Source organism: Notothenia rossii (assembly GCF_949606895.1).
Source record: "Notothenia rossii genome assembly, chromosome: 2".
NCBI lineage: Eukaryota > Metazoa > Chordata > Actinopteri > Perciformes > Nototheniidae > Notothenia > Notothenia rossii.
This window is the reverse complement of record NC_136904.1, coordinates 71,184,866-71,197,588: the sequence shown is the minus strand read 5'-3', so window position 1 is coordinate 71,197,588 and position 12,723 is coordinate 71,184,866. Positions and strand designations below refer to the sequence as shown.

Here is a 12,723-nt window from a genome sequence, read left to right as displayed (position 1 = left end):
TGTATTAATTTTGTTGTAACAACAAACATCTCTTGACATATTCTCACAGGGTACTCTGTTTCTATTTGAGGACAAATAGTTAGCCCCAAATCTAAATCTGTTTAGTGGTCTATGTCTGGGATGGTGTGAAAGCCGTGGATTGGACTCTGCTTTGGACTCGGTCCACTTCCAAACAGACTTTAGTTAAGTGTGTTGTGTGATAGCAAAGCAGACCCAGCACGGAACTGTGAACTACTATTGAATCAATCTGCTGTTCATAAACTGCTAAGAGATATCTAGACCCCTATAACCAAGTGTAGCGAAAACTCATAGAAGATAACTATTGTGATATTCCCATGGAGGACAGTGACGGGGTAATAATGCAGCCAGCTATATGTACAATTAATTAGTTGCCTTCAATGTGACTTCATGTTTACTCCTCTTGGTTGTTATAGCCTAAACTCAATAAGGACCATTTTTGTTTCCTTTAAAATGACCAGGGAAAGTTCATGCTGCATTCACATGCTCCTTAGATGGTCGCATACCCTGAGTTGGAAAGTTGTTGATCTTGTTTTGGTGTTTTCATAAGTCGTAATGTTGAAACAACATTGACGCTACAAAGTAGATGTGTTTTATTTTAATGCCCAAAGTTCAACAAAGCGTAACTATTTCTGAGTTCTTCCCACTAGAGGTGGCATTCACGTGAATTCCCCAAGTCTGGAAATACTTGCTCAAATCACACCAACACCCCATGATTGCAACCCAAGTGCCCTGTTTCGCAATGTTAACAAACTTTACAAATAGTTCCTGTATCTGCCTGACTATCTGACTGGGATCCGCTCCAAAGAGTAATGGGTTTTTTCTTGGCCCATGCTTCACCTTTAAACAAGCTTCATGAAAATAGGGCCAGTAGTTTTTCCGTAATCCTGCTGACAAACAAACAAGGGTAATTAACCGAACACCAGGTGGTAAAATACCTCACATTTTGGGTTTAAAACTTGGTTTCTGGTTTCAGGATTAGAGTTATGTTTGGGTTTTAACAGATAGTGGTTATAGTTATGTTGAAGCTCTAGGGAATGATGACAAAGCACATGTTGGTGTATCAGGGCGTGTTGCTTTCTGCTAAAAAAGCATTGGGCTATCACCTCCCTGGTAACTTTTAAATGCCATTTAAAAGCGAAAAAAATGATTTAATTTGATTGATAGGTCAACCTACTGATATGCATACTAACAAACACACTCCAAAACATTCCTCACAAACCTACACTTAATCAACAGGATGCACTTTGCATTAAGTAGTATTAATCACTGCATTCATAGGAGTCACACTAAGCTGCGTGCTTTTGGGAAAATTGACCTTCTGTGGTCTTAATTGTTCGAGAGGCTCAATAGCGCTGTGACATTTAGCTGTGCTCCAGTCTTAATTCTTAGCCCTTTATTCTAGTGCCTCGCTGACATTTCAGTGGGATGGGGTTTGTGAATAAAGATGATTGGTGCGTCTTTGGTGTTGTAAACAAATAAGCACATTTGCCAAGGATAATTTTATTCTTTAACCCTTTTTCTCTGCCTTTCAAATACTTTTGCTCAGTTCTATATCAGCCTCACTGTTTTGGTGGTTTCTCTCAGCAGGGGAGATTCAAAGCCCAATAGCAGGCAGTGACCATCATGGTGTATATATCTGCAGAGGGATCACAATGTTGTTTATCGATAGCAATGACTCAGCGATTGCTTTGCCAGATGCTGAGATTTCTGGTTTTCAAACTATTTACCAGCCCATGGCTTTTATTGTGTTTTGTAAACACCCAAAGAAAAACCACCAATTGAAATGCATTTAGTTTAATCAAAATGGATCATGATGCTGCAAGCAGGTAAAAAACTGTCCAACATATGTTGTGCTACAGCTTAGAGAAGAAGAAACAAAAATTGTATTATTCTAGATAAATGGTTAAAAGTGATCTTCTCTTTTTAATTCTGAGCTACCTTACTAATGTAGGGTATAGGAAGACAGTATGTTTTGGTTGTATATTTCTTAAGGAATACTTGCACTGATTTATAAAACTAATACCAATTAGCTTAGCTTAGCATACATTATACAAATCTGGGGACAACAACTAGCCTTTATCCATCCAATGGTAACAACATCTGAATAAAATCACCTCTAAAGATAACTAATTAACATGTGTTATCTCTTTTGTTTAATACCTAGAAACAACCTATTCAAATGTTTTGTTGTATGTACCAAACAGATGAACAGGACATAGTTGACTTTGGTAGAGAGACCGTCCCCCGTGTGGTCAACACAGTCTCATTAGAAGAATGATGAACTACTGAAAGACCTCATTAGAACAGCCGTGTGTGTGTGTGTGTGTGCGTGCGTGCGTGCGTGCGTGCGTGCGTGCGTGCGTGCGTGCGTGCGTGCGTGCTGAGGTTAAATTGTGTGTGTGTGTGAATGTGAATGGGCATGTACTTGTGAGTGTGCTCGTCTACTCTCTCCCTCCTTTAGTGCTACTTTGTTAAGAGCCTGTAGTAATTAGCCTGTGGAAATGGATGGCTTTTCACCAGCAGCTGCAATTACTGCTTTCTCTAGAACGAATGGATGGATGGATGGGTTGACCGAGGGATGGCATATAGTATTAAATGAATGGATAGAGAGTTATATTGGGAACAGTAAATAAAGCCTGCGATGGAGGGCAGGGGTGATGGAATGGAAGGAAGTGGCATGGTTATGGAGAAGTGGGGGAAAGGAACTTTTTTTTAACTTGTCATCTTGTTTTGTACTGCTTGAGTGGAAGTGAATGGCATAACTGATGTGTGCAGGTGACCATGAATGGATATAGGCTGAATCTAATGTGAGATTAGGAATTAAATGAAGGAAAAGATAATAAAAGTTGACATAAGGTCTTTGTAATGCCTGCCATTAGAAGAGCTGAAGCATAGCTCACTTCACACAGACAGGCGTTAGATTCCTTTCCACCTCACTAGAGATTAAAATCACATGTTACTTGTGAGCCTCTCCGCTCACACGGAAAGAGCAGGGTTTAGGTTGAACACAGGCGTTTATTAGCACCAAAACCAAGTATACACAGGTCTCAAAACGTTGCCCGTGTGGGAACCTTCACAGGTCCTTTAGCGACCTTCCAGGATCCCGCCTACTGTAAGACCCACCAGAACCAGGTTACGACATGATTTTTTTCAGTCACTGATTACCTGATTCCGATCAGCTGTCTGGCCTCCGGCCGAGCCACTCCCTTCACTCCAGCAGCCGGCGCCCTAACAAGGTGCATTAGTCTATCACACAGATTCCTTAACGCTTTACATGTACAAGTACCCATTCACACCCATTCAGGGCAACATGCCACTTGCTCAAGGAAGCCAACATTCACACACAGGTGTCCCTCGACATGTTGAGCTCTCCTACCTTCATGGTTTGCATCATTTTAATTTTGTTAAGAGAAAAGAGTCCCATCTTTTCATGTTTCAAGGACTTTTGCTGAAGCAAGATGTTCTTTAAATGCTGCTGATATATATGTTTTCAAGTCCCAACCACTTGTGATGTTTATTGATGTCAAATGATATGCATTTTTACACTGCACCACACGGCAAGGCAAGTTTATTTACAGAATGCTCACTCTTGTCTTTTAGTGTTTACATTCAGAGACAAGTGGCTTCAGGTGGTCCTCCTCCAAATACACCATCCGTGACACTGCCTGGCTACACCACACACACACGCACACACACACACACACACACACACACACACACACACACACACACACACACACACACACACACACACACACACACACACACACACACACACACACACACACACACACACACACAAATTGCACCATCCTCAGAGCTGTGTTTTTAATTGAGTCAGCCAGAAGTGCTGGCTGAGCAGAAAGATATGACTGATACGGATTAGAACCAGCCTTCCCTTATACATTGATTTCTGCTACGGGTGGGAGGCAGGGTGGGGGTCCGGATGGAGGGATGACACAAAGGAAGCTAAATCTTTTTCTCAATCGATTTAGGAAAGGAGAAAAGGACATTGGGAGTGAGGCAGATGGACTGAAAGCAAGGTATGAAAGGCAGAGACTGGGGTAGAGGACTGGAACTGAAGTGACGGATAGAGATTATACTGTTCCTCTCCGTCATCATTGATTTTAGAAGGGAATGGGTAGAAAGACAATAAGGGACTAGAAGGAAATAATGGAAGACCATTGAAAGGATGCAAGTCAATTGAAAGGCTGCAAAGAGAGTTGTAAATTCAGCGATGAATGATAGATGCATGGCAAGGAGAAATTAGGTGAGGTAAGATGAAAACATTAAAGAAATGGGGAGGAAAAAAAGAGACCTTAACTAATATTGAAGATTTAAGAGTACTCAAAGGAACCCTTTATTTCACTTAAGGAGAGTTGGTTAATGAAGGGGATAGATGAGGTGTGGATAAGGATGCTTGGGGGAGGTGAGTCAGGAAAGGGGGATGAAGAGGGAAATGACAGAGAAGCGTTGAAGAGGAGCACAGTAAGAGTTGAAGAGAGAAAAAAGTCACTTCACATTTGGTCTAAGTAGTCCCATCGAAGCAGTATGCGGCTCAAATGCTCTGTGTCGATCTAAATCCCTTTGAAATCCTCCAAACAGCTCGAGCGAAAAGAGTCTGTGCGTAAGACGGAGAGGGAAAAGACGCTAAGATACCAAGAGACAGACTTTGAGTGTGTGCTGGAAGTGATGCGGTGCTTTGTTTTATGGGTAAACACAAGGGTCTGCTGGAAGAGAGACGAATGCTGTGCAAGTATGGAAGAATATTGATGACAAATTTGAGTTGAGACTGCGAATCTGAGCTCTACTCAGTCTGAAAGTCAACAAGCGCGTGTGAACAGTAAGAGCTGAAATACTGTAGATTAGTAAGCAAGGGAACACAGAATTGTTAGCGGGACATAATGATCTCAGAGGGAAGAGGAGTTATGTCACTACATTTGAGCAAACTGATTGAAAGCTCCTCAAGCTCAATTTTACTCGTCTGAATCCTCTCTGTGCAAACTAAATATCAGTTTGATTTCACCAGTATGTGGAATCGAACACTTCCTTGTACTTTCAAAATAAAAGCTCTGACAGTGGTGTTTTTCTATTCTCCAAATAATTTTTTTTAGCCGTATTTGTTTTCTGTAGTATATTAAAAATCCAAACTTGTTGACTTTAAAAGCCAAAAACGATCACATTTTTTTATGGGTTACTAAATGATCTAGCTTTCAAGCAATGTTGGCGTATTTTGACAATCATTTGAAAGTAACTTTATTTATTTTGTTAGCTTAAAGGTGGGGTAGGTAATTCACTTCAGAAACACTTTTTGTTATATTCCATGGAATGCTCTTAACATCCCGATAGCAATGAATATATTAAGTGCTTTGACAATAAATCCATAAAAATAATTCATCTGTGGAAGCCGTAGTACTGTAAAAAGCACGACCAATCATTTTAGCCCGCCCGGCTAAAATAACTGGATGGCCTACCTGCCTGTTAGCCTTCCATCTGTTCACAAACTTCTCTCGTGCCCTCATTGGTCATGTGCACGTTCGTGTGTGTTGTAGGAGGGGCTCTGTAAGGATGTCTGAAGGAAGAGGCAGATTTTTGTCGGCTGCGTACTTTCAAATTCTAGCGCACTCGAGCTGGTTTCTCCACTCTTACCTACCCTGCCTTTAAGTTAAGCTATATGTTTGGAGATTTTTGTCTGACCCAAGACTTTGTTAAACAGAGGAAAAATACAAATATTTAAAAAATGAAATAAAACATATTTTACTGTCTGATCCTTCACCTTTTGGCATTCAGAAAACAAATATATTAATTTAAATATAATAATAATAAAATATATTCATAATATTCATAAAGTGATGTTGGACTCTAAAATAAAATAATCCTAAATAACCATATGGTCGCCATGACTCCTTACTGAGGAGCTGACTATTCCCTGGGTGGATTTAAAGAAAGACATGAGCCTGACGTCCAGATGTGGGTTTGTTGCAGCTTGCTTGTTAAAAATGTTGGCAAGCGACCTCTTGCGAATTCAAGTAGTCTGTCGCTGCCAAAACATCTGGAGCAAAGTGAGGAAGCACACGTAGAAACGAATGTGCGCTAATTGTACGCTCAAATGTCATCCTGCTCTCTCAAATCTGTACCTTTGCGATTTCAAAGGTTGACGTTTGCGCTCTCGGTGTGTCTGTGTAACTTTATTTGTGTGTGTGCCTCCTCTCCCGTCAGTATCAGTCTCTTCTGCTTGATTTCCGTGCTCCTCTCTGCCTCTCCTCTGCTCACCATGCCGTGAAATGGTTTTTCACTAGACCATTACCCCAACCAGTGCACTACACTACTGCCACAGCCCTCTGTCAGCGAGGTTGTGTGTGTGTGTGTGTGTGTGTGTGTGTGTGTGTGTGTGTGTGTGTGTGTGTGTGTGTGTGTGTGTGTGTGTGTGTGTGTGTGTGTGTGTGTGTGTGTGTGTGTGTGTGTGTGTGTGTGTGTGTGTGTGTGTGTGTGTGTGTGTGTGTGTGTGTGTGTGTGTGTGTGTGTGTGTGTCCGTGTGCGTGTGTGTGTGTGTGTGTCCGTGTGCTTGGAGACAGTGAGGGGAGTGTGTGGGGCTGTGTGCATGATGCTTGTGTACTCTAGCTGCACTGAGAGAAAGGTAGCACTTGTGTATGTGCGGGGATAATTCATTGTGTGCACGTGTATGCGTGTACAGTACGACCCACGCAAGCTCAGTTGTCATGGTTTTTGCCCTGCACTGTACTCCTGTCACAGCTGTGAATGCTGGGAGTCTACTAACATCTGAAATGTCACACACACGAACAAACACACACACACACACCAAGCTACAGGCAGCTCTAGTCGTAGCAGGCGTTTTCTTCTGCTCACTAACAAACTGAGTGATCATCTGTCACTGCCTGAGTTGTTTTTGGAATTGTCAAATGTTAAGCTATAAGCATCTTTCAGTAACGACTGCTACAGTGCCCAAAAATGTTGTTTAAAGTGGAAAATGTCAAGCTGATGACAAGCTTGATTCATTTTGTGTTCAGATTTGAATGTATTTTCTTAACCTCTCTAGTCAAATAGTCATGTTTACAAAAAATCATTATTTGTGTTGAAATGTAGACTGTGTATTTGCTGTGCAGTTTAAATAGGCCCTTTTATTCCCATTTTTACGTTCATATTTTTATTTTTTGTGTCTACTGTGACATGTTTACATGCTTTATGTTTAAAAAAAAGCTCTTTATTGTTCTCATATTTCTGCTGCAGCACCTCTTTTCACCCTCTGTCTGAAACCAGAGCCCAGTCTGCTCTGATTGGTTAGCTGGCTGACTCTCTTGTGATTGGTCAACCACTTAGTGATGTCCCGCCCCTTAGCCTATCACCTACAATGTGTTGGAGCGCTAGCCAATATAAGTGAAAGGGTAACGTAGTGATGTGATTATGTTACAGAAAATAATCAAAGGACTAAAATATAGGCGTTTCAGGCCGGGTCGGAGTGTGTGGGAGAGAAACCTCCTTTGCAGACCATTTACATGCACACAAACCTGCAACACACTACAGTAACGGGAACACCCAAAATACCATAATTACGTAAAGTGTGGCTTTCTTCTGAATCCACATTTCCAAACTGATTTTGCTGCCTCCTTAAGCAGAACTGTATCAAAGCTGTATCCAGAAGACACACTGAGAGGTTTGTACAACTTATTTTTAGCTGAATAAACACAATAAAGAATATCAGTTAAATAAATTACTATTTGCAATTCCTCACTTAGTCCAACTGCCTCTGTAGAAATTTATATACACTCCCTCACTTCATATTCATACGTGCACATTCATTCTGTGCTCATTTATTTGTGTTTACTCAGTCTGTGGCATCGCACAGTAATCTGCTCTTAATCCATGTGTATGGAAACACACAAAGACATGCACACTTGAGCAGAAGAGCACCAAACCATAAATTCTCAGTCCAATCCTGTCTCCCACAACATGACGTTCCATAATTAGTTGAGGGATAACAATTGAACACGTGGTAAGCTTTATCAATTTAAACAAAATAAACGCTGAAAAAATACTTGGTTATGTATTGGTCACAAAAACACTTGGTTCAGAAAAAGGTATTGTTTAAGATTAGTACTTTTGTTAAAACATTGTTTTATCAACGGACCTTATTTATATACTACGTATTCAAATATATGAAATGGTTCATACAGGATACGAACAGAAGTCTCCTGAGAGGAATTCCTGTGTTCGGTTTACCCTCACATTAACCCCTACATACTCACTCCTCTGAATTCCCCAGACTTTGATTAGAAACACATTTGTCTACTATGAGAATATCAGCCAGATGATTCTGTCTTAACTCGGGAACATATAGGTTTGGGGTTAGAAAAACACTAGAAAACAAAGGGTATTTCTTCTTATTACCTACAAATCCCATTTTAAGACCAAAAAAAACAGTGAACTGATCCTACTAACACACTTGTGTAGCCAAAGCCGATGTTTTGTTATTCATCAGTGCAAAAAACCTATATGGTAATATATATTTTTTTCTTAATTATATACTGTGAACACGCGCAATTTAATTAATGTAAGTCAATCCGCATACCGCCACCATAAATACTTGCTCTAGTGCATCATATGTTGTTTTTCTGTTGAGAACTACAGTGTCCCGCTGTCTCAGGAAATAATTGAGCCTTTATTGAACATTAAATTATGTATTTGTGAGATTTTTCTAAAGAGTTATGTCTCCATATGAACCAATAGTCTTTGATTTTTGCCTAAGGAAGTCAGAAGGTATTTACAGACAAATGCATTATTTGTTTTGTTTTTTCATGAGATTCATAGACAATAACAAGATATTGAACCACGCCATCCGTTTCCCCTCAAGTACACTTCCACCAAAGCTACCTGACTACTTCCACCAAAGCTACCTGACTGCTTCCCATCCTTCATCTCTCTGAAGCCGGCCTCCCTAATCCTCCATGTTGTCTTTACCCCTCCAAACATGACTCTTTGCTTTTTATTCACCCCATCCGCTTACTCATCTCTCTCACCTCTCAGCCTCCCCCGGATGTCGCAGTCATTTACCCCCTCGCTCTCTCGCCTTCCCTCTTTGAACACCGTGTTGAAATTGTGCCATTGGTGTCCCTTTCACCTCCCCACTCCGTCGTCCTCGCCTTCACCCCATTCCCTCCCTTGGTTCATAATTCACCTCTCTCCCCTCGAACTCTCCCTGCCACTTCTCAATGGCTTCATAATATCCCTCCTCCTCTCTATATCGCTGTTCTTCATTCAAACTCATTTACTTCTCATTCGCTCCATCTCTCTTCCCCTCCTTTCTTCCCCCTCTAATGCCTTTTCATTCTTTCGCTCCACCTCTCTATTCCCACCTAATATCCCGCTGTCTCTCTACCTGAGATATTGAAGCTATAAAGACAGGTGTTCAAAAGAAAGCAGGGCCAGCAAATCTGTTTTGTATGCCTCCTGGTATCGGAGAGAAGAAGAAAAAGTGATGGTCTGTAATATCGAATTTGGTTGACAGTATTAACTTGAGTGGAGGAGAGGAGAAGAACATAGTTTCCTATAAAACTTTCAACTGTCTTTACCCCTTGGGACTAACACTTCACCTTCTTGCATTTTCTACTTTTGGATCTAATCACACTCTTCAACTTGTTTTTATACTATATGGGGACCACGTGTACACGTATCTCTTACAGGAAAGAGACAACAAACAGTAATGTTTTATCAGGGATACAACATTGTACTTAGATAAATATATATGTTAGGCAATTGTATCTAATAGAGATGTGTATTATCAACAAATATTTTCCAAAACTCTGAATTTCACACAACCTGAAAGGACTCTATAATGCTCCATATTATTTTCTTTTTTTACTGTTAGAGTTTAGCATGTATGCAGAGTCACAACACTCAATCATCTGAATCATATCTCACTCCCTCACCCCAAGTTATGTTCAACTGAGTCTCATTCCCAGTATTCACAGAACATGGCCTGTGTGTAGTTCAATGTGTGTATGTATGTGTGTGTTAATGGAGGTTGTTGACGTTTGGGGTTTAGTCGGTCTCTTTAAGGAACGGCGCGGCAGCTGGAATCTCCCTAGTGAATAGACCGGGATAATCTCTGAGCGAGCAAATGTGTGTGTGTGTATATATATATGTGTGAGAGGGAAAAAAGTGAGTAATGGGAATAAGTGAGAAGAGAACGAGATGTGTAGGTGAGGGAGAACCAGTGAGATGTAGAGTCAAAAAGGAAGTCGTAGAGATTGAACTGTCAGCAGCTTGACTTAATCTGTTACTTCTCAAGATGGAGACGAGACTCTGCATATGTATGACTTTTTTGTGTGTGTGTATGACCAACCATCCTGTTTTGAAGTAACCTAATCTAGGACTGAGGCCTCATCCCCACCCCCCCTTAGAAAAAACCCTCAGAAGACCAAAACTCTAAATCCCTAATAAATAGCCTTTGTCAATCCTAACTGACTACAAACACACACAGAAACGCAGGCGCAAACACACACATAAGGAAAGAGGCTTATGGCTATGCAATACGCAAGCTTAGGCTCACACATTCTTCACAGTTTATTCATATTTCAGGCAGGGAAATATATACTTTTACTTAAATCAACACTAATAAATTGCTCTCTCTTTACCAGATGCCGGTCAGAGCGACAGATCCTCGGTTGGCACCACGATATGAAGAAGTGGAACGTCAGTACGCCTCATTACCAAGGTACTACTTTCTCTGCTTCCCTCATGTGAGGAGGTCAGAAAAGTAAGATGTTTTATCATTCCTCTCCTCTTCCCTTCTTTTTCTCTTTGAAGCCGCTAATTAAATCTGTGAAGTCTGTATGTCTTTCGGGTGTCTCTGGAGGCCTCAGTCTAAGCCAGGAACTCACCTTTCCCCTCCCTGGGGAACACACACTGAGACGGGGGGTGAAATGTAACCCCAGATCTGCTCCCCCACAGAAACATACTTTGGTTTAAGCTCAATCAGTAATTTTCTGGCATGTCGATGAGTGGAGTCTCTGTGTGTGTTTTTTAACCCTCTAACTTCAAACCTCAGCAATTATATTTTGGTGTCTTCCTGTAGTTTTGAACCAGAAAGGCACCATTTCTTTACTTTTTTACTTTTAACGTTTCACTCGGTCAGACATTACATTTTGCTCCACTGTATTTCTCTATGTATTTAGACAGTTTAAAAGCCAGGAGGCACGTGAGTGGAGGACACAGGAGACACAGCTATGGTCAGAGTTGACTGTCATGGAGAAACGTAGCTTCTCGACTCTCTCTGAGCAGCGTGCATTAGCCTATTGCCCGGCGCGTTCTGCTGTTTCCCTCCCTGGACAGCATGAAATATCACTAACATTAGCCAGCAAAAGACCAATAACAGCTTCCTGAGTATACTAATCAATTCCTGAAGGATTCTTTCCATTTATTTCTCATGATGCGTTGTCAAATGCAATCAGATACATATCCAAGTCCAGGGCCGCCATAGCTGTTTAAAAGTATGTCTGAAATGAGCTTGGAACATGTTTAAAAGCACAGCTGTTCACTGACCATTCAAACGTCAAATTCAAATGTCCGCCTTAATGTGAAACACAGTAGAAGACATCTTATATTCTACTGCCATCATCAGTCACGTCCTGCAGCATCTCATTTTTCATTTGCACCCTTTCCACTTTCACTGCCTGAAAGGCCTCAACTCTAATTATCTTTTTTTCACTCCTTAAATCTATTTTTTTCTTTCTGCTACCTCCTATATTCATTCCTGTTCCTTGCTCTACAGTGCCTTAGTTGTTAAATGTATTTCCTATTATTTGTTTATCGTTCTATGGTAAGGGGCTTAAATGAAGCCCTAAACTGTATCCAAAAATAAAACTCATTCAACAAAAATAGGTGTGCCAACTTTAACAGTAGAAACTCTGAGAAGTTGTTACTAGCTTTTTCTCACCTTGTTTTATGTTGCTGTTAAGAACCAACACCTTAGCAGACTAACAAGCCAACAACAAATGTTTTTTTTTGTGTGTGTGTGTGTGTGTGTGTGTGTGTGTGTGTGTGTGTGTGTGTGTGTGTGTGTGTGTGTGTGTGTGTGTGTGTGTGTGTGTGTGTGTGTGTGTGTGTGTGTGTGTGTGTGTGTGTGTGTGTGTGTGTGTGTGTGTGTGTGTGTGTGTGTGTGTGTGTGTGTGTGTGTGTGTGTGTGTGTGTGACAGAGTGAGAGAGAGGGGCAGTCAATGTGTGGAATGACAGACAGAAGTTTAGAACGTTAGACACTTTATAGCCAGGTTCCCACCCCTGTTCAAATGGTGAGGGATGGCTGTTTCACACCTATTTTTGTGTGTGTGTGTGTGTGTGTGTGTGTGTGTGTGTGTGTGTGTGTGTGTGTGTGTGTGTGTGTGTGTGTGTGTGTGTGTGTGTGTGTGTGTGTGTGTGTGTGTGTGTGTGTGTGTGTGTGTGTGTGTGTGTGTGTGTGTGTGTGTGTGTGTGTGTGTGTGTGTGTGTGTGTGTGTGTGTGAGAGAGTCTGTGTGTGTGATGACTTTGGCAGATGGGAGCGAGAACAGTGATGATAGTTTTGAGGGCTGGCTGTGGTATCTGAAAAGCCATGGGAAATTGGACACACACACACTCACATACAGTACACCCTGTCTCTGTTTCCACTTTCAGACGTGCACTGTAATCCCAAATCGCTGTGCCAATTTTAC

At 41.2% G+C, this 12,723-nt stretch overlaps 1 protein-coding gene across 3 annotated transcripts in view; it reads left to right on the top strand.

Moving 5' to 3' along the window:
* The window catches only part of LOC307029140 (partitioning defective 3 homolog B-like), a 91,336-nt gene that overhangs the window by 57,174 nt on the left and 21,439 nt on the right, over nucleotides 1-12,723 (top strand). For all 3 annotated transcript variants that reach the window (XM_079664808.1, XM_079664807.1, XM_079664809.1), the window contains exon 4: nucleotides 10,677-10,753. In XM_079664808.1, coding sequence (XP_079520934.1) covers nucleotides 10,677-10,753 — 77 coding nt within the window. The remainder of the gene's footprint in view (nucleotides 1-10,676; nucleotides 10,754-12,723) is intronic.